The sequence below is a fragment of the Eublepharis macularius genome, chromosome 1, assembly GCF_028583425.1.
Source record: "Eublepharis macularius isolate TG4126 chromosome 1, MPM_Emac_v1.0, whole genome shotgun sequence".
Lineage (NCBI taxonomy): Eukaryota > Metazoa > Chordata > Lepidosauria > Squamata > Eublepharidae > Eublepharis > Eublepharis macularius.
The window spans coordinates 96,433,838-96,460,075 of record NC_072790.1 but is presented as its reverse complement, the minus strand read 5'-3'; the positions used below and the strand labels follow the sequence as shown (position 1 = coordinate 96,460,075).

General features: G+C 40.3%; 2 protein-coding genes across 3 annotated transcripts in view; one reads left to right on the top strand and one right to left on the bottom strand.

Annotated features, from left to right (window-relative positions):
* Positions 1 to 1,363: 1,363 nt before the first annotated feature.
* On the bottom strand, positions 1,364 to 21,803 carry QRSL1 (glutaminyl-tRNA amidotransferase subunit QRSL1). The gene is made up of 11 exons (XM_054984354.1): positions 21,706 to 21,803; positions 18,282 to 18,441; positions 15,983 to 16,081; positions 11,963 to 12,059; positions 11,326 to 11,502; positions 8,649 to 8,824; positions 8,431 to 8,543; positions 7,505 to 7,697; positions 3,521 to 3,638; positions 2,164 to 2,369; positions 1,364 to 1,717 (listed from the first exon to the last, which is right to left on the bottom strand). Exons 1-11 carry the CDS (start codon positions 21,727 to 21,729, stop codon positions 1,506 to 1,508), a joined length of 1,575 nt encoding a protein of 524 aa, XP_054840329.1. The 5' UTR covers positions 21,730 to 21,803; the 3' UTR covers positions 1,364 to 1,505.
* A 140-nt stretch (positions 21,804 to 21,943) lies between these two features.
* The window catches only part of RTN4IP1 (reticulon 4 interacting protein 1), a 32,139-nt gene continuing 27,844 nt past the window's right edge, over positions 21,944 to 26,238 (top strand). For both annotated transcript variants that reach the window (XM_054980379.1, XM_054980386.1), the window contains exons 1-3: positions 21,944 to 22,765; positions 24,282 to 24,433; positions 25,443 to 25,511. In XM_054980379.1, coding sequence (XP_054836354.1) covers positions 22,465 to 22,765; positions 24,282 to 24,433; positions 25,443 to 25,511 — 522 coding nt within the window. In that variant the 5' untranslated portion in view covers positions 21,944 to 22,464. The remainder of the gene's footprint in view (positions 22,766 to 24,281; positions 24,434 to 25,442; positions 25,512 to 26,238) is intronic.

The following is a 26,238-nucleotide window of genomic DNA, read 5'->3' as shown; positions in this document are numbered from 1 at the left end:
AGTGCATGCCTGGTGAAAACAGCATTTGTTGTTTAAGCGATCTGCATTGGGGAGTGCACTCCAGGGCTATTTAACTGGTGCCTCACTGGAGGGTTCCTTTGAGGGACCCATAGATACGGATGAGTTACTAAGGCTGCAGTCCTAAGGAAGAAAGCCCTCTTGAATAAAATGGCTTCCTTCACAGTAGTGTAAGTGGGGGAAAGGCTTTGTACAAGTCTAGATTTTACCCTTTTCTAGCTTTCTTCTACACCACAGATATCACAAAAACCAAATCAATCTTCCACCAAACCTGAGTCTATTACAGACAGACTCTGGACCTTATGGCCCAGCTGCCAACCAGATAGAAACATAGAGTGGAAGAGAGCCCAAGGGTTATGTAGTCCAACCCCCTGTACAATGCAGGAAATTCACAGCTATTCCCTCCCTCTCTCCCAGTGACCCCAGCTATGCCCAGAGGAAAGTAAAAAAAACCCTCTAGGATACCTGGCCAATCTGACCTTGAGGAAAATTCCTTCCTGACCCGAAGTGGCCAAACTGGGTAAAGCAGAGACCTTTAATAGCTAACTGCTCATGTAATGGTTGACAGATATGACTTTTAATGCTTTATGTCTCCCTCAGAGAACTTGCTTGGCTTAAAAATTGTCCAATAAAATGTAACACGTTTTATCCCAGAAGTAGTAATGGCTTTCTGGAGCATACCACTCCTGCCCTCTACCCAAATGAGATGTAAGTAGGGCTAGAGCAGTGCACTGTCACTGGGTATGATGCTGTTATCTAAATCCCCCAAGCTCAGTGTTTGGAATCCAGACATACCAGTTCTGGAGATACCTATGTTGACATCAATGGAATATTTTTCCAGCTGCATTGACTGTAGAAGTGTTGTAAGTTCTTATCGCAGGAGCTGTCTATCATGAACCGTGGACACCATCATTACTTGCAGTTCAGGGAGATATAATATAACTCTCTCTAATCTTTACTGCTAATACTATGCTTTTCAATCAAATGATGTGTGTGCTTACACAGACTTACCCAAATGTGATCTGTACTTCTGCAATTCAGCTGGCTGGCTATTTGCATTGCTGGGCTTGGGTTGAATGGAATTATTTCAAGTAACTTGTATACTTCAATTTAGTTATCATATTTACTCAAAAGGAACATGCCCCCCTAAAAATGTTATACCCAATAAGATTTTTTTTACTACACATAACTACAACTTGTATGCAAATTTAAGATGACCCCTGATTTTGACAGCACATTTGGAAAAAAACTCCTAGTCTTAAATCTGAGTGTAAGATACTGTATTTAGAAACTGATTACAGTCCCAAACCTCATAGCAACTTAACTGCATTCTGATTTCTGATGATTTCCCTTTTTATTTGTTTATTATTTATTGTGTTTGCTTCTTGAATCAGAGTATCATTCATACAGAAATTGTATTCTTGACACTTTGAACACAGACATGGGCTGCTCCAGAATCTGTATAGTTAATAACTTCCAGTCTTATATCAGGGAAAAGATGCTGATTTCTCCTCTTGAGTGACAGCATCAACTGGATCCATTATCCCCTGTAGCTGTATGGCAGGGAATTGAACGTGCTCTTCAAACCATTTAGCTACATTGAGAAGCTGCAACTCACAGAATGCACGACCAATAAATTGCAGCCCAATCGGTAAGCCTCTTTCAGAGAGCGCTGAAGGAACGTTTATAGCTGGCAGCCCTGAAAGACAAAAGAGACCTTCAGTGGCATGAGTTGCTAATTACACCAAGGCTACATCAATCTACACACTCACACACTGTGCAGATACTATCAAAAACCTTGTAGAATTAATTTCACAATTCCTACAGAATAGAAGGATGCTTTCAAGCTGACCAAACTGTTTTGATACAAATTATATTATGGGCCCAGCATACTAATCAGGCTGATCAGGTGGTAGATACTGGAGAACAAAATAGTTCTGGGTCAGTGTGGTATCTGAACAAAATCAATGTGGATATTTTTTGAAGGATCAGAGTTTGTACAGCACTGCTGGAGCCTTTCAAGTGACAAAGATGGCTGACTGGTAGAGACAAAGACTATTTAAAAGAGAGAGAGAGAGAGAGAGAGAGAGAGAGAGAGAGAGAGAGAGAGAGAGAGAGAATATGTAGGAATGAATGAATGCTTACCAGCCATATTGGCAGCCTGAGTGAAAAGGTCATCCTGAGTGCTGCGGGTTCTATTGTCTTCCTTGATGAACTCCGTATATGGCACAGCGGGGCCCAAAGTAGTTGGAGTAAGCAGCACATCAACACCAGAACTGAAGACTTTTGCAAAATCAGAAGCAATGAGTCTTCTCACTTTCTGGGCTTTAATAAAATAGCTCTCGTAATTCCTAAAAGACAAGTAAACAAATCAATCAAATAAAACCCCCAACACCTTGTGAGAACTGAACACAGGAAAGTGACTGTCTTCCAGTATTAGAGCAGAAAGCAATGTGTTCAAGTTACAGAAGGGTATTAATTCTTCTGAGGCTGTTGCTCAAAAAAAGTCATTTTCTTCAACCTGCCCATCCTTAATCAACTATCATTATTTATCCATATCACACAAAGCCTTTTTAAAAGCTTTTCAATAGCACCATCTGTAGCACAGCGTCACATCAGATCTCACAGTTTCCCTTCCTAGCAGTCTTCACATCACAGCCAACCAAAATTTCTCTTTCTACCCAGCCTGGGATCCAGTGATCTGCTCTTGCAAGAATTGTCGGTCTTTCCTGCCACACCCAGCAGTCCCTTTGGTGCCCAGGAATGCTGCAGAACCCACATGGAGTAATAGCCACGAGGGTCAGTGGGCTGCAGTTAGGAGGGGGAACAGAGGGGGGGGGAATCACTTCCTCTTCCATCCACACAGCTCCTTGGACAGAAGAGGGGGAAATTTTGTGACCTCTCCCCTTCTTTCGGCAGCTCACAGACTTGCATGGCTATTACCCCATGTGGGTCCCACACAACCCCATGAATCAAATGCTAGAGGGAGGAGAAAACGGAGAACTCCTCTGGCCATCAGTGCCCTCTACATTGCAGGATTCAACCTGCAATACAGAACGCACTCTGTTTTTTCTTGAGGTAGTAAGTTCCTTCTCCATCAAATAAGACTACACAGAAGCGACTCAAGTTTGTTTTCAGTTGAGTGGAAACTTGAACACAGGTTTCTGAAGTCCAAATTAAGCAATCTGCTGAATTATATATTAGTTATCAAAAAGAAGTGGTCTTTAATATATACATATATTTTAAATTAAATGAAAATACCAATAAGCTTCCAGCTAGGAGACAATGTCAGGGGTAAAAAGCACAAGTCACCAATTAGATTATGCAGAATTTTAGGAAGCAGTGTTTTGCCATATACTACAGCTATAGCAGTATCAGCAATAATAATATTGCCTTAACTAGGTGGAAAAATCTGTCCAGCATGAGTAATTTCATCTTTAACTGCACAACAAATAAAATGCTGGCTTTGTAAATCTGAGCTTTAAAAATGTGCTGAACTTACTGTTTTAGCAAGAAATAGTTTCCTGATAGAATTCTTCCCCTTACAACATCATTAAAGCCTTCCCGGCGTGTTGCTGCATACAAGGCTTCAGTGGATTTGTCAGCACTGCTGCGATGCCCTAAAATTAAAAGTCACCAGCAATTTGGGAGCATATCCTAGAGCAATTCACAGTTACCTCATGAATAAACAATAGAAATTGCTAGAGTACATTAGTTTATACACTGCTATTGCATACAGCTAAATGCCACGGTATCCTGTTTGTTCCTTGGCAGAACAGCTTAAAAGTTACTATGGATTTCATCAGCAGCCCTTTGAGGTAGCTACTTCCACAGATGCTAGAATGCCGTTGCTGATGTTCTAGAACTTACTGTATATTGCCTCCCAGAAGTAGAATGCATACATTGAAGTAGCTACTGATGGTGGCAGGAGTGTATATATATTAATAATAATCACCTGCAAGATTAAAAATGTGATGGATGATTAACAGGAGTACAGTTGCCACACTAGTGGAAACGTTCCTTAAGTGATGGTAGTTACCAGAAGATGGAAATGTTGTGATATGTGAATATTTTGTAGGGTTCCTCCCGCAAAGCAGTGGTTTTATTGTATATTGTATATATATAAAAAAGTGCCAGTACTCATATATAATAAGGTTGTACCAATTTCTACCAATTCCCCCTCCCTCTGCAGATCCCCACTAAACTGTTCCCAAGGGTACACTTTCTTTCCCTGACTGAGCGGGGCAGGCCGCAGCATTAGGATTAGGACTTGGAAAGACTCCCCCCCCCCCACACCCAACAAAGGTGCTTCAGTAATGGTGAGTTCCATCAAAAAAAGGCCTGCCCCAAAGGAAACTTGGCTTCTGCTAAGACGGTCCAGTTAAGCTATGTATGTATTTGCATTGCATGCCTGATCTCCATGACCCCAAGTGCCTTTGTATAACTCTGAGGCTATTCTGATTAACAGTGAAATCCTAAACAGTTACTCCAGTCTAAGCCCACTGATTTAAATGGATTTATGCAGGAATTACTCCGCTTAGGATTTCACTGTAAGTCAGACAAAGCTTGTGTGTGCCTGAGTCAGTCTTTGGGTGTCTCAGAGAAAGGATTCTGGCTAAATCATGCAAACTATGTTGAAGCATGCGAGCCTATCTAAGGTAGGCAAACTGGGTGTGAGCCTGGGTCAGTCTATAGCTGAGAGAGACATTATTCTATCTATGTCAGGCGAGTTCTGTGGAAAGGCCTGAGTGAATCTATGTCTGCGTGGATGAGATATTTAGTCCATTAGTGAAGATTTGTGTGTAAAATTAGACTGATAGTCTGTGAAAATACTTTTAAGAAGTGCTATTCTGAAACCAATACGCTCATTAAAACTCTGCAACCATCACATTTACATACTTATAAATAAATTCTAGTTTTGTTTAAGGAACAAAGACATAGCTTTTTTACCTCATAAGCCCCTCATGCACTGACAATTCTGTTGCACTACTATCTATAACAAAGCCTTCCTGTAGTACCATTTAAGCAGAAGAGATCTAAGGCAAAAGCCTATGGTGGCAGAGAAAATCTTCTGGGGAGGCAGCAATATATGAGGTCACATAAACAAAAAAAAGGAAAGGTGTTCTTGAGATATAAGCCTGGGTAAAGCAGAGTATGACAGTATATTTTATATTTTGATATCCATGTTTTGAATTAGATCAGGGATTCCCAACATTTCTGAGCCTGTGGACACCTTTGGAATTCTAACACAGGGCCATTGGTACAATGATAAAATGGCCACCGCAGGAAGTACAGCCACACACAAATGCACACAGCAGGGCACAACAAGAATATATGTTTTTTAATACATGAGGAAAGTGGAGTGACAGAGAATTGCCACCAAAACAATGTTATTTTAATTTGTACAGACAATCACATTTCTGGTGGCCAATTAGAAGCTCTTTTGTGCAGGAACCAAATCTGGTCCCAGCCACTTTCTAGAAATATTTGGCAGGCACTAGGATAGGTGTAGAGGGTATATACCATGCTGCTCCTTGGTACCACATAGGGGACCCATGAATTAGATGATTTACTCATATTTGTTGTTCTAATAAACTGCTTGGAACCTGCCTTTGGGAGTCATTTTAGTACAATGATATTTTAGAACAATATTTCAGTTGACCTGGCACTTGGAATAACAGGGGTACCAAACAGGAGCTATTGTCTGTGACCAGGAGTGTAATGCAAGGGGCTATATGAGGAGAGTTACTTGATTCCCTCACCTATTCTTTGCAACAGGAAGTTCAGGGTTATTTCAATGACACTGTATTCCCTCATTAGTTGACCTTGGGTACAGACTAACAATTGAGCTGAACAATGCATGTTCTCTGTGCTGCAATGCATGCTCTTCTAAGGACACAGCTGCGACACCATTGCTTTCATAACAAAAACACATCCTCAGAAATAACAACAATAGAGAAACCACACCTACCAGCTGAAGTCAGTGAGAGACTTTCCATGAAGCTACAGAGATTTTGGTACAGATCTAATCTTTCATTGATTAAAATGCATTTCAGAGGTAAAGGTTCACTGGGGTGGGAAGTGCATTTCTGATATCATCGGTGACATCTTAATTTACTCCAGACAACTGGCTATATGCTGTGCTTCATGACTCATACAGTGATATCTAGGCAGCTCAAGCAGGCTTCAAAGGTTTTTTTTTTAAAGTTGGCTTTAGTTTTTAATGCTGGGTTGGGCATGCCGCCAGTCTCTTGGGCAGGCCCAGCTTTGATGGGCCTACCACAGGGAAGGCAGACTATCCAGTCACATTGGCTAGCAGTAGGGAGGCCAAATTCTGATGTATGTAGGCTGTTGCCTGGAAGATGCTTCTAGCTGGTCCTCTCCCCTTCATCTCTAGTAAGTAAGAGGGTGCTGAGGCTACTCTAGGACAATGTGACTAAATTTTAATATTAAAACATGTCCCTTGTTAAAGAGCTTCAGCTTAACAAGAGAGCCAGTTTGGTGTGAGAGCCAGTTTGGTGCAGTGGTTAAGAGCACAGGACTCTAATCTGCAGAGCCGGGTTTGATTCCCCACTCCTCCACTTGAAGCCAGCTGGGTCACCTTGGGCGAGTCACAGTTCTCTGGAGCTCTCTCAGCCCCACCCACCTCACAGGGTGATTGTTGTGGGGTAATAATAGCATATTTTGTAAACCACTCTGAGTGGGCATTAAGTTGTCCTGAAGGGCGGTATATAAATCGAATGTTATTAATGTTATTATTAAATTATGCAAATATAGCTTCCAATTGCCTTAATATCCATTTTAATAGCAGATCTAACTACTAAACACACTGGATTGTGATAATGTATAACATAAACCAGAAATGTTCAATTATATGGCAAGGAAATGCGCCCCACTATCTCACCCGCAATTCAGGAGTTTCCCAACAGATGTCTCATTCATCTATTGCTTTCAGAGGCTGCTGTCCCTGTATTCTAGTCTGCCATGTTTGTTTAGAATGGTTTACATGAACACACGCATGTTCATGCACGGTATCACAGAGAAATGAGATCTAGGAAGGCTAGCTCCAGAAAGAGATACTGTGGTAATGTTGAAAGAAGGAACAAGAGACATTGGACCAGCTGTAGGCACACAGCAAATGTGGCTCATATTACTAAAAAGAATAAGGACACACAGACCAATGTTTAGTTGTAACATTATATTCTTGTTGGTTTGAAAACCATGGATAGATTCTGACAGATTTCCATGAGTGCACGTGTGTGTGTGTGTGTGTGTGTGGGGGGGAAGCTATTTTCCCTGCTTCACCCCTCCTGCAACGGACCAAATCACTGCTCCTGTGGGATGGTGGACCACTGACAAAAATCACCATCCACGCAGCAATCTATGCAATATCCAAGCCAAACTTTACATCACATAGTTGCCTAACTATCATTAGATTTGAATGTATCTTACCCAAATCTCAACATTTGCTGAAAAGAAGCCTTACCATATTCCAGACCATCAAATCGGGCCATGTTTGATGCTACTTCAGCTGCACACAGCACATGGTAACAGACAATTGAGTAACAAGTGTGGGGCAGACTCACTTCAACCACTTTGGCACCTGCTTTCTCAAAGAGGATGGCTGCCTTGGACCACGTTGCTAACGTTTCACTTGACAATCCTGGTGCATTGTATTCCTTGGGAAGGGAAGAAAAATGCAATGGTATTAACCATCTTTCTGAGTATTTTACAGTGTTCATCCAAGCAGATCTGGTGGGGGAAAAATAATCAAGTTGCTTTGCAGTATTACAAAGAAAAATTGTGAGCACAGGTTAGTTCTCTCTAAATTGTGGATTTAATTATTATGGAACTGTATTTCCTTTGACAGCCAGTTAGGATAGTGTGCACTCAATCATTTCTAGTTACAGATTCAGTGGCAAAATGAAAGCTGTGTCAGAGGTTCACCTACCTTAGTGACCCGTTTGGGAATGGGTGAGATGAGTCACAACAGTTCTAGTCCAAAGGGTTGGGATGATGAGTAAGGACGTAATCACTGGGCAGGGAGTTTATCAATAAGAGCTGCAGATTGTCTGTTACTGCTCTGTAGGCTTAAAGTATTGGCACAAGACCATTCAGACCCAAGTCCTGCTTACAGTACAGTAATGACTGGGAATGATCCTTCCTTACATGGATATTCTATAGCTAGAGTAACATACATTGCACAAAAAGGAGGTTATCTTTCCTGCTGTTTGGGAGGATGTGTGTATCATTGGAAGCTGAGGGATAAAGTGTTCATGATTACCCATCTTAGTGAGTGAATGTGCTGCTTGAAGAAGATTATCTTCTCAGTCATATGGGTTAGGATACCAATAAAAAATTGTTTGGTGCTAGTTCATTCTCCTTGCCCCATGACCAATTGTTCCAACTCACCTTTGGTATGCCTATGCAAAGATTATTCATGTCTGTCATACTGGGTAGGTGGAATGGATGAAAAGGGTCCTGTACTGTGGTTGAGTCTTTTGGATCATGCCCACCAAGTGCTCCTGAAAGAAGCAGAGACTGATAAGCTCCGGAAAAGAGAACAACACTACTGGAACTAAACTAGTTTTGAGATAACTGCACAGAACAAACATGCACATTTGTCATACCCAATATGGTCGCTGCATCATCCACACATCTTGTTAAAATGCCTGGCACATCCATAGAGTTCACAAGCGGAATGAGGCCATGACGGGAAACTACGCCATATGTTGGCTTCAAACCAACAACTCCACACAGAGAGGCTGGGTTTCTGGTTGATCCCCCTGTATCTGATCCTAGTGCCCTACGGGTTGAGAAAAAAAAAGTGATCAAGAATAGACTTCAGGCCAAAATTGGCTTTGCCTTATATCTATGAATTATACCAAAGGTAATTTCCAGATTCATTCAAATAATATACAGAATTAACATCCTTTAATTAAGAAGATTCTCAGTCTAGTCATATACTGCGTAGTCCTATGAAGTCACTAACTGCAATGTTGAGAAATCTAATTCTTCAGACACATGGAGTGGACTGCTAGTTAACACACATTTAGATACTGGCTGAGGTAAAAGGAAGATGAAGAAATGTAAGAGCAAAATTAAAGAAATTGAGTGTGCCTTTAAATAACTTGTACTCTCCTCTTCAGAAAAGGAAGAGCAACTAGAAATCCTATTGCAAATTTACAATGGTTAATGGAGCACAGCAGAGAATTTCTGAAGAAAATCAGCTTGTTTGTTATAGATTACAGCAAAGCTTTTGACTGTGTGGATCATGAAAAGCTATGGGTGGTGTTAAAAGAAATGGATTTGCCACAACATTCAATTGTGTTGATGCGCAACTGGTACTCTTGACAAGAGGCTACTGTTAGGATAGAATATGGGGAAACAGAATGCTTTCCAAATGCAAATATATCAGACTGGGTTGTATATTATCTCCCTATTTGTTCAACCTATATACAGAACATATCATAAAGAAAGTTGGCTTAGTTTTAGATGAAGGTGGAGTGACATTTGATGGAAGGAACATTAACAACTTGAGATATGCAGATGACACCATATTATTGGCACAAAATAGTGAAGACCTGAAATGGCTACTGATGAAGTTTATGAGAGAATGCAGGATTACAGCTGAACATCAAGAAGACAAAAGTAATGATGACCAAGGAATTACACATTTTTAAGGTTGGCAATGAAGAATCTGAAATTGTTAAAATTTTTCTATATCTTGGCTCAGTTATCAACCAGAAGGTTGCAACCAAGAAATCAGAAGATTGAAACTATAAGGCTATCAGTCTTTGGTCACATCCAGACAGGAGAGACAAGATTTACTGGAAAAGACAATAATGCTAAGAAAGGTGGAGGAAGACCCAAAATGAGATGGCTTGACTTAATAAAGGAAGCCATGTCCTCCAGTATGGAAGATCTGAGCAAGGCTATGAATGATGGGACATTTTGAAGGCCATCAATTCATAGGGTTGCCGTGTTGGAAATGACTTGAAAGCACATAACATACACATGCCCTCTCACCAATCACATATCTTCACCAAGCATTTTTTTCTTTTAACATATTCCGTTTTTACCAAATAATCATGGCCCAAAATTCCTTTCCAATGCAGAAGGGTATATGCAATTAACAAGATACAAATTATCTGATCCAAAAGCCAGTTTGAAGAAACTTCAGGATTAATGGTTATTTCCTAGGATCACATGATCATAGCTATGTTTTGTAGCAGCATCCTATCATACAGTTTAAGACCAAGAATTAGGGATTGGCTTGGGGGTGGGAACTGGCTGCTTGGGTGGGTAACTGATAAGGAAACACAGGAAATTTGGAAGGTTCAGGGGGGAAATAATGAAAATAGGTGCTGCAACAGTGGAGGAAACGGGGGGATTTTCTCTGCCCTAGGAGTCTGTGTAGGTTCTCCTGTGTAATGTCTAATAAGCTTCAGCTGGATCGTCCCAGTGTATTAAAACCGGGATTTCTTTTAGCCATCCCCCTTTCTTTGCTTTTAGAGAAATTCCTGTTAGCACAGCCAGGTAATTTAGAAGAAACCTAGAATCAGAAGAGTGTTAGAGAGGGATTTTCAGACTGTTAGTGCACACTGACACCAAAACCATGTCTGGAATGAAACAGTGTTTCATCATTAAGGATAAAGTGTTGCAGAACTCCCCAGATCAAAAGGTTTATGTTTCTCTGTGTTTGAGCTGCTGGATAGATTTTTAATCCCATGGCATTTCTCAAATAGTGAAGGCTAGGAGGATCAGTAACATCTTTTAATCCTTATTGCCGCAACTTCTTTTCAAGATGAACAAAGTGCTCATGCTGAGATGTTAGAAAGAACTTAGAATGAAATGATTTGTGAGCCCTGGATCAAAAAAGTCAAGGTGGGAGATTACCATGCCCTCACAAGTCCTTTTGATCGACTTTAGTCTTGTCTGGTTCAGAATAAATTTCAAGTACTAGATAGAAGTAGAGTTGCCAACTGTGGTTTGACAAATTGCCAGAGGTTTAGGGGTGGAGCCTAGGGAAGGTAGGGCTTGGAAAGGGGAGGGATCTCAGCAGGGCATAACGACATTCAGTGCACCCACCAAAGCGGACATTTTGGCCAGGGGAATGGATCTCTTTTGCCTGGAGAGCAGTTTTAATTTCTGGAGACCTCCAGGCCTCACCTGGAGGTTGGCAAACCTAGTTAGAAGCTATGTACCCTCTGGGTTCTGTTCAGCACTCAGTAAACTTTTGGTACTAAACACTTAATTGGTAGCACTATGAATTTTAATTAGAAACCATTCAAAAACGTTTCTTACGCAAAGCATGTGAACGATGATACTGCGGCTGCACTGCCTCCAGAGCTCCCTCCTGTTATCAGCCAGCTGCAGTCCTCATTTTGCATGCTGGAGTTTCGGACACACTTTTCTCTATATTGTTGTGAATAACTCCAGGGGTTTCTCACTGGCCCAAATGCCCCATCAGTACTTCCAGAGCTACAATGAGAAGGTCAGAAGGAATGAAGACACAGGTTTATTGATAGGTTTAACCATCTGTTCTCTATCTAAGTGCATTAGAAACCAGTTGCTCCAAAACCGAACCCAGAAGATCAGTCAATTGTCAGTTTGGGCTATGATCTCTTTACAGAATAGTTCTGTTCACATGCTACACTGAATGAATGTACAGCCTGCATGTATGCACATAATCTGTTCATAAAAAAGAACCAACACTCATTTGCTTTACAAATGAAACCAAGGACCAGTATCTGGATCAATGTTGGGTTTGTACCACACATTGAGCTGTATGACCAATGTCAGGTGAAATACTAGAAATAAGAGCAGGAACAGGTAGGATTTCTAGGGCATTTTCAGCAGTGGGGTTAATCTTTGTACTACTCCAGGATGAGCACTGCAGGGTAGCAAGCCCCAGGGAGGCTCAAGATTTCACTGGACTTACCCCATAGCAAACTCATCTAGGTTTGTTTTTCCAACAAGTATAGCTCCTTGATCCAGCAATTTCTGAACTACGGTTGCATTGTAAGGGGGAATGTAACCTGAAAAAAACACAAATACTAGATTGATTGATGCCTATATATCTTTATATAGCTGGATTTTGTTCATGCATTTTTGTAATGCAAGTTAACTGTGTGTGATCTTAAGAAACCGACAGATTTGCATAGCCTGGCACTAGAAATGAAAACGTGGTAACAGACTGCCTGTTATCTGAAGTGGTCTCCTTGCTAGTAAATAGAATTGGGGGGGTGGAATTAACAAGCAAGGAAGACAGCTATGCAAGAGGCCGGTAACTGCAGGGATCTGATCACCAATAATTTACAGAGTCCTTTCCTAAGGATACACACACATGAAGCTGGTGTTTTTAATAAAAGGGTAATTTTATTCAAGGGGCAGATGCCCCTTGAATAAACACACAAACACACAAGAGGCCTAAGAAAAGCAGTGGTAAAGGTGGAATAGATTTGAGGGATTGCAAGGCAATAATGATCTATCCAAGAGCAGGGAAGTCCGCGGAGGGAGAGCTTCAAATGTCAGCGTTCTCGGCCAAGGGATCAAGAGGCTTACGGCAAACCTCAAGGGAACAGCCCTTGGGATCCAGTTAAATGTGTACAATTTGAATGAGGCCAGGGCCTTCCTTTAGGTAAAATGTGCCCTGAGGTGGGAGAACCCACCTAGCCAGAACAAAGACTTGAACGGTTAGTTCCTGGGATTGACAAAAGGTTTAACTACCTTGATTGGTAGCTGCCGGGGTGTGTGAAAGTAAATGCAAAATTTGTTCTAGTGCTGCACAAAGGGATAGTTTGTTAATGAAGTCCACTGGAGCTAAATTGATGAATTTACTTGGGGGAATGTACCTTCCCAGGAACACTGTAAATACTTATGAATGTCATTTGATTAGCTCCTCAATCAAGGACAGGAGATCTCATCACAGGAGGAGGGAAAGGAATGTGTTAAGTGGGGATGACTCTGCGAGACCTTTGTTGCGCTGAATTCCTTAGGGGCTGGGGAGACTGCAAATCTAATCACCGCAAATCTCTCCACACTCCTGTGCAGCATTCCATTCATGCCTGGATCTCCCGGACGGGATTCAGCAGCAACTGTTAGCTGGAGGCCCTCTGGTTTGCAATATAAGCTGCCGTTTTAAATCCAGAGGCCTGGCAGCCATGTTAAAATGGCTATTAAAGATGGCGGAGGCTGGGCCGACTGCTTACATGCCTACACATAAAGTGACTAGCTGGGCCTGAAAATTTCCAGAATATACATGGATCCCTACCTCACCTCCAATATGCTCCAGCTAGGAAGTGCTGGTTTGTTAGGACTCAAAAGATGCTCTCCAAAGTAGGAGATGAGAGAAGACAGCAAGTGCACCAATAAAAGTAAATTTCTACTGATGAATGATTTTTCATCTGGATTCCCAAGACTAAACTGAGAAAAGGAACAAAAAAATCCCATCTCTGTCTAGTTAGCCAAGTCCAAGGGTGGAATATGAGAGTGTTCTATCCAGATATACTGAACAACAAGAACTGTGAAAAGAATCTGGGCCAAATGAAACTTAGGATATCAGCAACTGGATCTTTGCCACTTTTTTTTTCTAAAGAGGAAAACAGCAGTAGTGGAGGGTCCAGTCAGAGGTGGGAGGGAGGAGAGAGAATGAGATGTAAAAAGTCACTTGCCTGGTCACTGTGGCATGCAAGTATCATTTACAAGGCAGAAAAAAGATCACATGCATACCAGGAGATTATCCTTTCCTCCCTTTCAGGCTACTTAGGTGCCATAAGCAGACGATACAGTTTAATTGTACAGGGCCGCTGGCACCTCTGTGGACCTATTTTACTTATTTCTGATTTCCATTCACCAGCAACCTGTGTCTACCAGTTTATTCTTTTGGCTAATACATTGTCTAGTAACCTGGCCCTACTTGATGAACTTGGCTGACTTAAGTGGTGCTAAGAAAGACAGAGGATGGATTTTAATTCAGTTATAAATCCTATTTTCAAGCACTTTGAGTCTTTAGATCTTCCAGAGTACAGTGACTGCCTCAGTATGAGGTGCCTTATACTCAGTCAGTTCATTGCTCCATGTGATTCTTCACTGCCTGTGCTTCTAGGCAGTGGCTCTACAGGGTCTCAGAAGGTAGATGAGACGTCCCTTCTATCTACCCAAGATTGCTGCACAGGAGACAATGGATCTTGAGCATGAATGCAAATTTGGATGGAGCCCTTCTTTCACACCTATCATGATGGATCTTTAGCTAGTAAAAGCACATTAAATAAAGCATTGGTGGCCTCTTTCCTACTCAGAGACCACTTGAACTATTCACAGCCTTGTCCTACAAAGTATTGAAAAAGGGAAGAAAGTGTTACCATAAAGGTCAGGAGAAACCTGAAAATGCTTAAGAAACAATGCTTTTGTATTCAAACAAAATCAGTTTTTCAGAAGATTCTTCACTGAGTACAAATACATAACCTTATATAGTCCTAGAACCACCAAGTATGTGACAGGAAGTCACAAGACAGGAAGACGGGGAGTCAGAGTTATGACTTCACTGGTGTCAAGGCTAGACTCTAATCAACGTGCTTGATAAAAATAAATTTCAAATACACCCTTTTCATACAAAACACTAAAGTAACTGTCACTGGGTTTAAAAAAAACACTTTGCTCCTATGCCAGGGCAGCTACAAGAGTAACTGTTTTCAAAGCTAGTCCCAGTACTCAACAATCTGCATGACAGATAAGGTGACTGAAATGTTCAGCTTTTATATGTAAATTGGCTGTAATCTAGTGGCGCATATACCAGGATTTTCCTGCTCATTTTCAATAAAATTGCACTCTTTTTACAATGCTGTATGAAGAGGTCTGAACCTAAATTGAACACTGAAATTACTAAGATTTCTAGGATGCAGATCCTAGAAAGGTATTATACAATTGTTGTGCTTAGATTTTTCAATTTTTTTCATGTTTTTGGAAATGTCTAATAACAGGATTTCTGCATGCTCAAATTATTCCCAAGTTTCTTGGCAGCTGATCCCCAAGCACTGAAATTGATTTGGGTATGATCTATCCAAGAGCATGATTCTTCCACATGTCTGCCCTCCCTCTGCAGTTCATTCATCACATCTAATAATTAATCTATTAATTCCCTGGCAGCTAACAATATTAAAACAACAGAGCAAGCACAGAAACAAAAATATAGTAAAAACAACAATCCCCTTATAAAAACAAATTAGCCATATTACCTAAAAGTCAGCTAAGAACCAATAGTATAAATAAATACAACTATATTAATCAGCAGCATACCAAAGAGTCAGCAAAAATTATAAGAGGATCAGAAAATTAGCCCATAAAAAGATGCAAAAAGATTAAGTAGATTTATATGGGCATAATCCACAGAAAACTAAAACGCTGTATTCTTCCTCTTGAACATGTGGCATGTTGGTTTGCACAATTTTTTTTGATGATACTCCCCTATTCCAACCCCCTCCCTCACTGCAAGATCCCCCTCCCCAATTCCCAAGGGTTGATAGAGCACAGCACCAGGAGCACAGCAGGGTACTTTAGAAAGGCAAATGAGGAAAAGCTCCATTCCTTAAGCATCATCCCTGGGCATTAACTACATGCTTAACTAACTCACACTGAAAATTCTGGACACTGGCTGGTTCCAGGCCAATTGTCTAAAAGAACAATTGTCCTTCTAGAAAAAAATAAAGAGGCAGGAGCAATGTAATTCCAACAGTAATTTTAAAGCCTCAAAAGTGTTCATTTTGCAAAGAATAATGCAACTATGCCACCAAATTCTTAGGTTTCTTTAGGACAGCTGCATATGAACAATCCAATGAACTTACCCATCAATATAGTTAGTTCTATGAAAGAATAAATCATTATGTCTAAACAATAACACTCATGTTTATTCCTTGAAAAGACTTGAGATGAAAAAATAAAACATCCCAGCACACTGATTTACCTTTTAGCATATTGGATGCACATGTTGTTTCAATACCCATTGTACTGAAGTTGTCTTTCATTGCAATAGGAATTCCATCTAAGTCTCCCAGCCTCTGACCTACATTATGGATAGCACAAGGAAATTTTAAATCGTGTGTATGGAATCTTATGTCACTTTTTAGAGACAGCGCACATTCCTTCATTAGCTACAGCGGTATAAGATCAAGCATCCTAACTCTTTCCATTTCATACTCTTTTGCAGGCACTACTGTGACTAGCGCTCAATAGCTGTACCGCATCCACAGCCCTTAAGAATGCACAATTTGGAATAAGGAAAGCCTCTCCACCATTACTTGGTACACAGTACTTCTGAGCTCTTCTATAATGCACCATAGCTAACCCCACAGCACAAAAGCAGATGATACGGTATTTGTGTTTGTATTAGGAATCTTATGTTCTGTCACATAATCTGCCACAATAGCGCAGTCGAGTGTGCATGGATGCATAACTTGTCACTTTGTTTATCATTTGGAGATTTCTTTTGCCCAACAAAACAAATTTTCAAGCAGTCAGATTCTGTGCTGAGCTTTAAAATTTGCCATGCTCATCCTACTGAGCTTAAGCCATATCGACAGCAACATTCATGTACTTGACACATAAAACAATGAGCCTGATGTAGTCCCACAAAATAAGTGGTGAAACCTGAATGGGAAACATTATAGGAATCCCATGTCTGTCATACCCCCTTGTTTTGAAGTACACAAAAGTACAAATTACCAAGAACCAACATTTACCCAGGTTTGTTTTCAATGTTTTTGTTCTACAAACCACTTCAGTAATACTATGCAAGAATATTATCCTTCAGTTGAGTTAAACTGGAAGAATACTAAGTAGACCAAATTAAAGTACTCTCTTTGAGCCAACTAGGGCTTTAGGATGGTTCATTAAATATCCAACTTAAGTACACTTGCTTAAGTATTAATGAAGTGAACAGGATTTAAGCCTGATTTTTAGATGCTCTGTTTGAGATTTGCTTTAAACATTATGCTAGCAAGGCAAACACATTCACCCTGGGACTTTGTATGGTCTTGTTTAATCTGGGCCATAACCTATGTGCAGCAGTCACGTAAACTTGCCAAAGATATGTAATCCTTGTAGATACTATGCTGGAGTGTGACCTGAGCTTGCAGAGCTGTTTTGCACAAGTTGCAGCCCAGTTTAAACAAGGTCCTTACTCAGCACGTGCAAAATCACAAGGAAAGAGTCATACCTTTCGCCTTGCCAGTGTCATGTTTAAATTGGGCCCAAGATTTGGCTTTATAACAGCAGCTAAATGTCATAGAACGTGACTCCATGCTGACGATATATAGATAGGATTACAGGCTCATAATGCCACTACAAACAAAAGTGTATTTACAACTGGGTCATAAATCTATCATGTCACTAGACCAGGCCTTGGCAAATTTTGTTTGTCTGTAGGACCAGCCCAAAAATTCAGACTCATTTTCTTCCTTCAGAGTTTTATATTCACAATCATATTTTCTAATGATTGCTATCTCAAAATCTAACCCCAATATTTTCAGAGTTTGTTATAACTTTATAAAAGCTATGATGGAAGTATTGTAGTATATAAATAAATACTGGGGTGACCATGGTTGTTATCCCCAAAACAAAAAGCAGATGTCTAACTCTAGCTTAACCCTCTCCCCAATTTTTCATAATTCCATTATTGCATTCAAAAGCTCCATTTAATTGAATAATGAATCCAGTATAGAAGGCAATGGTGTTAAAAAATGAATTTACCCACCACAACCAAATGGTGTAAAAGTTTATATAGAAACAAATAATGCTAAGAACTTCATGCATATTTATTTTTATGTCATATATTCTGATGCAAAATGATAAACTTTGACTTGGATCCAGCTAGGTTTTTTGCTCAATCTTAGCCAATCCCACTCCTTATTACAGTTCCCATTCCACGGCTTTTGTCTATACAGATCTTATGATCCCAAACATAGCCCTTTTGGCTACCAAAGGGGACCCTTTCCTCCTTTTTTCACCAGTGGAAAAAATGGTTGGATCCAACCCTTCATACTTCCACTGAGAATTGCTGAGAGACTCGATAAAATCATGACTGCAAATACTAGGTACCACCATGAAATTTGCCATGAAATTTCATGGCAACCTAGGTCCTGGGATTTGTTGAGACATGCACTAGACTAAAACAAGCTGTAGCTTTTGTAACATTTGTTAAATAACTGGCAAGATCACAAAAAATACTTTTGGGAAAAAACAACTATCCAACAGGATGAAATTACCTTGTCTATATCTCTTTTCAGATGCTTTAGCCTGCTTTAATGCTGTGTCTTCTGCTACAGTGATATAAGCATTAAGAAATTTGGTGGCCTTGACTAAGGCAAGACATTTCTGACAGAGCTCTACTGGACTTACTTGGCCTTCTTTTAATGCTGCAGAAATCTGAAATGAGAGCCATTTGTAAAAGAAATTGAGAAATAAAAACTAAAAGACATCTATCAGATTTCCAGAACTAAATTTCCTACCAGGAATGAACTTTGCGCACATAGTACTTTTGTATGTCAAAGAAGCAAAAGTACTGACTGAACAATTACATAAAATCAAAGTTGTAGTTAAAGTATTGAACTCGTGTGAGAGAAGACCATATTCATACTCCTTTCAGCAAAGAAGCTCATTAACTGACCTTTAACCGATTCCTTTCTGTCTAGTTGTTCTCATAGGACTGTTGTGAGGATAATACTGGGAAAGAGAGAACCATGTACACCACCCCAGATTTCTTGTACGAAGGATGCATTAAAAATGTAATTAAAAATAACTATTAAAACATACATTGGGAGACTTTCTGGAATAATACAAGAGGCAGTTAAGCATTTACACTAGAATTTATCAAAGGATGTGCCTTGGACTGGTTTAAATCATTTCTCATGGGACAGACCGAAAGGGTTGCTGTTGGAGATCAGCTGTCTCCAGAATGGGAGCTATCTCGCGGGGTTCCGCAGGGGGCAATCTTATCTCCCATTTTATTCAACCTCTATGTAAAGCCTTTAGGAGAACTCATTCACAGCTATGGAGTTGGATGTCACCAATATGCAGATGACACCCAACTCTGTATTTCGCTACCCAGGTCCCTGCAGGATGCAATAGAATTCTTGGCTCACTGGCTGCCAGCTGTAATGAAATGACTAAAAACGAACAAATTGAAATTGAACCCAGACAAGACAGAAGTGATGCTTGTTGGGAAGGCAGAGCTCTTGAAGGACATTATACTCCCCATTTTCGATGGAGTTTGTCTGACCCTTGCAGACACAGTCAAGAGCCTAGGGGTTATGTTGGATCCAGTGCTACTACTAGAACAACAAATTAAGGCAGCTGCAAAACACAATTTCACTGTAGCCTGGAAGATGGCTTCTTACCTGAACATAGCTGACCTGGCCACCTGGATCCATGCTATGGTAACATCAAGACTTGAATATTGTAATGCACTATACACAGGTCTCCCATCCAAATTAACTAGGAGACTCTAATTGGTGCAAAACGCTCGTGTGACTGCTATCAGGAGCAAGCAGGAGCATGAACATCACTCCCATTCTGTAGTCACTCCATTGGCTACCTATCAGCTACCATGCTCAGTTCAAGGTATTGGTAATCACATACAAAGCTCTTCATGGCCTTGGCCCAGCATATCTATGGGACCGCCTCCCTCCCTATGTTCCTCCATGGCAGCTTCACTCATCTGAACAGGGCCTCCAGCAGGTGCCACACTGCACATGGGTGAAATCAACAGCAGCCCGTATACAGGCTCTCTCTGTGGTGGCCCCTACCCTTTGGAACGGCCTGCCTGAAGAGGTCAGGAGAGCCCCCCCCCCTCCTAGCTTTCCACAAATGATGCAAAACTAAATTATTCAAAAAGACTTTTGTATGGTGGGGAGGAGCTATCAGATACTTCGTTAATGAGTGAAGGACCATAGATTTCACCCCTATGTTGCCTTATGTACTACCTGTTGTCTTAAATATGTGCTCCTATGAGCTACTTGTGCTTCATGTGTTCTAATGCCAGCCCTAGAATTTCTTATGTTGTTTCAACATTTTTTCAACTCTGTATTGGATTTTTACTAATGCTATGTCTTTTTAAATGTTTATTTACCCTATGCCTATGGCATTGTTTATGGAAAGGTCCTTGAAACTGACTGTACTAATCTCACACTGTGTAATCCACCTCGAGTCTCAGTGAGAAAGGCAGACTATAAATGACTATTAATGATAATGATAATAATGTATAGCCAGCCTTTCTCTATGACACTCAAGATTCATAAATCTTGTGTTAGATAATTTCTTCATAAATCAACCCCTACAGTGTTATCCTGATCACATGTACCAGGAAATCTAATAGAAGTAAATGGGAATGCCAGTGCTCCTATGCATGCTGGATGATAGCCAAGATTTGGGACCACTGCTCATGGTCCCAACAATCACCACACCAATTCCACATTACAGCTCTCTTCACATGGCAAGCCAATCACAGATAAGAATCAAGGGAACAGTTCTACAGATGAAAGGATTTTCACCTGTTCTTGCTTCCCTCCTCCTGCTGCAGTATGAAATACTGCTACTGGAAAAATAGGGAGGCAATACTTATGAATACAGAAATGGGTCTGTTGGAACTAAACACATATGGCTTGAGCTTTTTTTTTAAAGCCATCATAACTCTTTATAACCAGTGATTATACATGTTGCACATGTGCAAAAAGACTTTCCCTGACAGACAGAGGCTTGCATATTTGGTGGCTGTTGTACTTTCTGGAACCTGCAATTTAATGAATCATAGAGACAAAGACTGGTTATAGCATCTCAGCTGTGAAATTCTCTGCTCAGGAAAGTTTGCCTAGTACTTATTCTTAGAAAGCCAAAGAAGACATTTTTTCACCTTCGAAATTATTTAACAGCTAAAAGTATCAAAGTTTTAGCTTTGTTTCCTGAACTACAACTGATGTTGTATTCTTTTTTGGCTTTTACCCATGCACATTTATTGAATTTTATTGTTATTCTGATGATTTTATTGTACAAGAAATCTACCAAGAAATAGTAAAAACAAGTCAGTATTCAAACCTGGCATTACCAGGATCTTTTAGAAGACAAGCAGTCATAGCAGTAATACAACAGGCTAAAGTTCAGAGGGATACCCATATTAGTCTGTTATAGCAAATACGTGAATCTAACAGCAACTTAAAAACGAACAGCATACACTCAAGGACCACGGCCCCATACTTCTTCTACAAAAGCATATGCTTTCATAACATTTGTAAGCCTTCGAGGTCTCTCTGGACTCTTTATTTGGGCTCAAGCGGTCGCCATTTTCCCTAGCGTGGCTCCGATGCCTATAAAGCTACAAAGTACCCAGAAATAAAACAGCATGAAGCATGATGGGGAAATTGGGAAATGCGCTGCATGCTGAATTAAGGTGCTACTGGACTCTTTTTGATTTTGCTACTACAGACTAACACGGCTAACTCCTCTACATCTCGAACAGGCACTGAAGTCCTACTGGGGAAAAGGAGAAGTATGCATCCCCATCGAGAACCCCTCCTGCATACAAACAAACACAGCGCCTGGTCCGGCAGAAAGTGGCAGTCGAGGAATGAGACGTGCGAACGGGTTGACCCGCCCACCAGAGGAGAGATGGCCACTGCCAGCCGTACCCTCTCTCACCTCTCGGAGCGAGGCGCGCAGCATTTCCCCTACAAAGCAGAGGACGAAAATTCTAAAAGCTTCCCCAGACCCGTCTCTATCGTCAGCCCCAGAATATAAGTAAGGTCATGGGCGCCGCCATCTTGAGGCGCGCCTCCTACCATCGCCATCTCTAATTGGCTCAAGCCTCATACTGCGAGTTTGATCCTGTCTTCCTATTGGTTAGGCAGAGGAAGAGCGTGTGTGTCCGTAGGGGGAATTGAATTACTTGGTTAAACGGAGAGTTTCTTGGAAGGAGATTCAGGACAGTTTTTCTGAGGGCTACGGGGCTCGCTTGAAGGAGAAACGTTGCCGTTTGCGCGGCGATAGTGATGGCCGCAGAAGGGGAAAGGGTTGAGGCAGGTCTCGGAGAGTAGGTCGTTGAGGTCTGGCTCTTCTTGAGAAAGGAAGGTTGGCTTTGGTGTCTGGCGTTGTTCTGAAAGGGTCGCAGTGTCGATATTTCAGTCAGGAAAGAAATCGAAAACACTAAAATATAGAGAGGAGTAAAGGCATAACTGTTATTTTGTTTTAACTCTTCCATCTCATTTATATACAGTTTTGGTGAATAAGCTTGTGATTATGTATGTGGTGTTGTTGTTTTTTTAAAGTAACACCAAATGGATAGTTTTTGATTTGATTGTGATTTGTAGAAAAGATCATTCAGGGCTTGGTCGTTAACTGAGCGTTGTAGTAATCTACTGCGCCGCGGAAGAGCCTTAACGCGTTTCTTCATTTGTAATCATGTTACTCAGAATACACACACTTGGCAGGAAAGCATGTAGTAGTTTGTTCCATTGTCACAGGTCAAGGGTCACTTGCTTTGGAACAGGGATAAATTTGAGTCAGTGGCTCATCTGTAGAAATTTTCATATCTCCTGTCAACGATGTGTAACTATGCCATCCTGGGTGATCGATCGTTATGGGAAAAACGATGTGCTTCGATTCACAAACAATATGATGTTCCCTATAATCCACTTACCCAATGAAGTTATTATTAAAGTCCATGCTGCAAGCTTAAATCCCATAGATATTAATATGAGAAGTAAGTACCTATATAAGTTTCCTGTTAGTAGAAGTAACACTGCCATCATATACAGATTTATGGTTCTAGTTAGAAAGAATATATGTAAAGTGTTTTAAATGTTATATTATGCACTCTTAATAGTGTTCACTAAGAGCAACACTACGTCTTTTTTTACATATATTTCAGAAAATCCAGTTTAGAAGAGTTTAACTCCATTTATTGCGCTTATTGTGCCATGAGCTTTCATAGGCCTACTTCATACTGGGCTCCTAACAAAAGTTTCTGATACAATAACAACTTGTGCAGAGTGAATCAGTCCTAGATGCACTCTTACCTTTTTCTAGGATCAATTTGTAAATTGGTTTGTCTTTAAGGATCCAAAAGACAGTTTGTTCTAGTAGTCTGACAACAGTTACTGTATTAAAAGTGATCCCAATGAAAGGTAGTGATTATTATGGACTTAATGTTTGTTGTTCTAATATTTATTCAGGCTTGAAAATTGTGTATATCTGTACAAGCGCAGGATATTCTGTCTCCTTTCTATTTGATTCCATGCAGAGTTAAACATACTTAACTCATTGAATTTTATGGGGTTAAGTCCACATAGCTACATAGTATTTTGTTACCTTCTATTCTCATTAGTAGCAACAGGTATAATATACTGGTCTTCTGTATGAGTGATTGTATTAGTGAGATCCTAAATATACAAAGGATACTTTTGTGGTGATTGTTTCTAGCTAAGATCATTCGATAAATTGCGATAGAAATTTTTTTCATCCATCTGTTAAGAAAAGCAGATGAATTATAATTGGAAGGAAGTGTCACTGTGTTTAATGATTTATTTGATCATAGAGCGCAAGAGTGAAGGTGTGCAAAGCTTAACCCTGATATTCAACTTTAGCAGCTGTCCTACAAACTTAGTGCGTGTTAACGTTGTTCTGTGAACAGATGAAGTTATATGAAGAGAGCCAGTTTGGTGTAGAGGTAAAGAGTGCGGGACTAATCTGGAGAACTCGGTTTGATTCCCCACTCCTCCACTTGAAGCCAACTGGGTGACCTTGGATCAGTCACTGCTCTCCAGAGCTCTCTCAGCCCCACCCACCTCACAGGATGTTTATTGTTGTGGGGATAATAATGACATACTTTGTAAACTGCTCTGAGTGGGTGTTAAGTCATCCTGAAGGGCAGTATATAAATTGAATGTTATTATTATTTCTAATTCATAATAAAAATAAATGCAAACTGCAAATGTTTATAGATCAACCTGTATGTTACCAATTGATTGGGCTGAAGGCCTCCTAGACCATGTTGGCAATTTATTATTCTAATTAATAAGTTACTTCACTTAAAAAAATCTAGTTTCATTGTTTCTGCTAGAAACAGTTGCTTTCTGTAAAACAGGAATATTGGTAGCCTACTTCACACAGGAGTTGAGTGCAATAAAAATATAGAAGTGAATGACCCACACGGGGGCAAGATGTGCTATGTAAGCCTAAATGCAAACCCAATAACTGCTCTTAATTTTTTTTGGTAGGCGGCTATGGAGCTTCTGCTTTAAGGATGAAGCGAGATCCACTACACGTTAAAAGCACAGGAAATGAATTTCCTTTAACACTTGGCCGGGATGTTTCTGGCATAATTATGGAGTGTGGACTAAGTGTGTCATATTTCAAACCAGGAGATGAGGTAAATTACAAATACATTTTCCCTTTATTGGAATAGGAAATGACTGGAGAAAAAGGAATACGAATTAACTTGACTTGCTTTGAAACAAATTACTTCAGTGGGTGCCTTCTACTTTAGCCAAGAGCTGGGTTGTCATGATAGAGGTTGCAAATATTTTGGCTCTTTTGTGGAACTTACTGGGAAGAAAGGAAAATGAAGACTTTTTTATTTCAGTGGTTTTAGACTAGAATAACTCTTATGGGGTTGCACTGTCACCAAAGAATCAGGCCTAAGAATGAGCTTCTGCATAAGATACCGTCCTCTGCACACTGTTGCCCGGTCCAGGGGCAAGTTATCATATCTCTGAGCCCCTGAATTTCCTAGCTTTAAAATGGAACTCTAGCTTTAAAATGGAAATGCTAACACATCTTATTCTTTAAGACCTGCAAAGGAAAAAAGAATTAGCTGCCATGGAATTAGTGGTTGACCATGGATAATTCCTGGACTGAGAAGTCCTCAAAAACAATCTTTCCCTTAAATCTGAGTGTTTATACTATGAGAATATGTGTGGGGTGGTAAGTTTTAAAAAAGTGAAGTTTATGAAGAGCTAGTTCCTTAACACACTCTCTTGTCTAGCTTTACCCAATGAACGACCATTTTTGACTGGTTTTAGTTAACAGGTCTGAAGTAGATAATGCAAGTCTGAAGTCTGCCTGCCCCTAGTACATAATGATGTGTTCAAACTCCTGTTCACAAAACAAATAAAAAAGTTCATAGAGTTATTTTACTTTTATTAACACTATTATTATGAGGTCTGTTTATCTTAAGAATTATACTGTATAAAGATTATACAGGTGGGATTAGACTTTAAAGCTGGCTTGTAGAAAGAATTGACTACCAATTATACAAGTGATTTGTGGACCTCAGTAGTGTTTCTTGGCTTGCACTGTGATTTTTTTGTGGAAAGCTAACTTTAGTTACTGCAGCATTGAGAAAGGATATATCACCTTTGAGGTTCTTCCTTTTTTAGGTATGGGCAGCCATTCCTCCCTGGAAGCAAGGCACTTTGTCAGAGTTTGTGGTAGCAAGTGCGAATGAGGTAATGAAGCAAAATCTTTGCTTGGAAAAAAACAGAAACATTACTGTGTATCAAACATGTAAATTTATTATTACAATATTGCACTAATTTTTCTTTGGGTCATGCAAAATACCACAAAGTGTCCCCTATTGAAATCTGAAACAGTGACATTACGTTGTGTTTTCATCCAGGCAATGCACCCACAGCAGAGTGGCAAGTACTCATTCAGGATGTGATTGCCCACTCCCCTGCTCTGTTTGCCATGTCCACACCTCTTCTGTTTCTCCTCCTGTACAGCACTATTTCAGATGCCTTCCTTATGTCTCTTCCAGCATTAAAATTAGGAAAGCCAGGGACTTTACCTCCTTCCTCCTGCTGCAGCGCAAAATGCCCCTGAAAAGCTGCTCCTGTTGGTAGTGGACCCTCAGGAAAAGCATGAGGGGGAAGCTGGAATTCAGAGGGAAGAGGAAGCACTGAAAATTGCTCTTCCCATCAACAGAAGTTTATAATGTCTGTTTTTCTTGTATTGTAGCTTCTGAATGTGTATATGTGGCAATACAGGTGCTTGTGAGAATTTTATATGTGATAGCGTACATACGTTTTGTTTCTTACTGCTGTGTACATCTGTGTAGCAAAAACAACAAAAGAGCTCTAAATTGTTTTTTCCATGTTTGCAAATTATTCTGATTTCCAAAGCCAAGACATCTCAGCTACTGAGATTGATAACATTTTTTACAGACTTAGGAAG

Excerpts from the sequence above, each read along its gene's own strand:
- QRSL1 (XM_054984354.1), bottom strand. The coding sequence starts at position 21,729 with ATGCTGCGCGCCTCGCTCCGAGAG. Across the intron at positions 12,060-15,982 it reads TGCATCCAATATGCTAAAAG|GTTACATTCCCCCTTACAAT; the intron begins GTAAATCAGTGT and ends TGTTTTTTTCAG. Across the intron at positions 1,718-2,163 it reads TCAGGCTGCCAATATGGCTG|GGCTGCCAGCTATAAACGTT; the intron begins GTAAGCATTCAT and ends TTTGTCTTTCAG.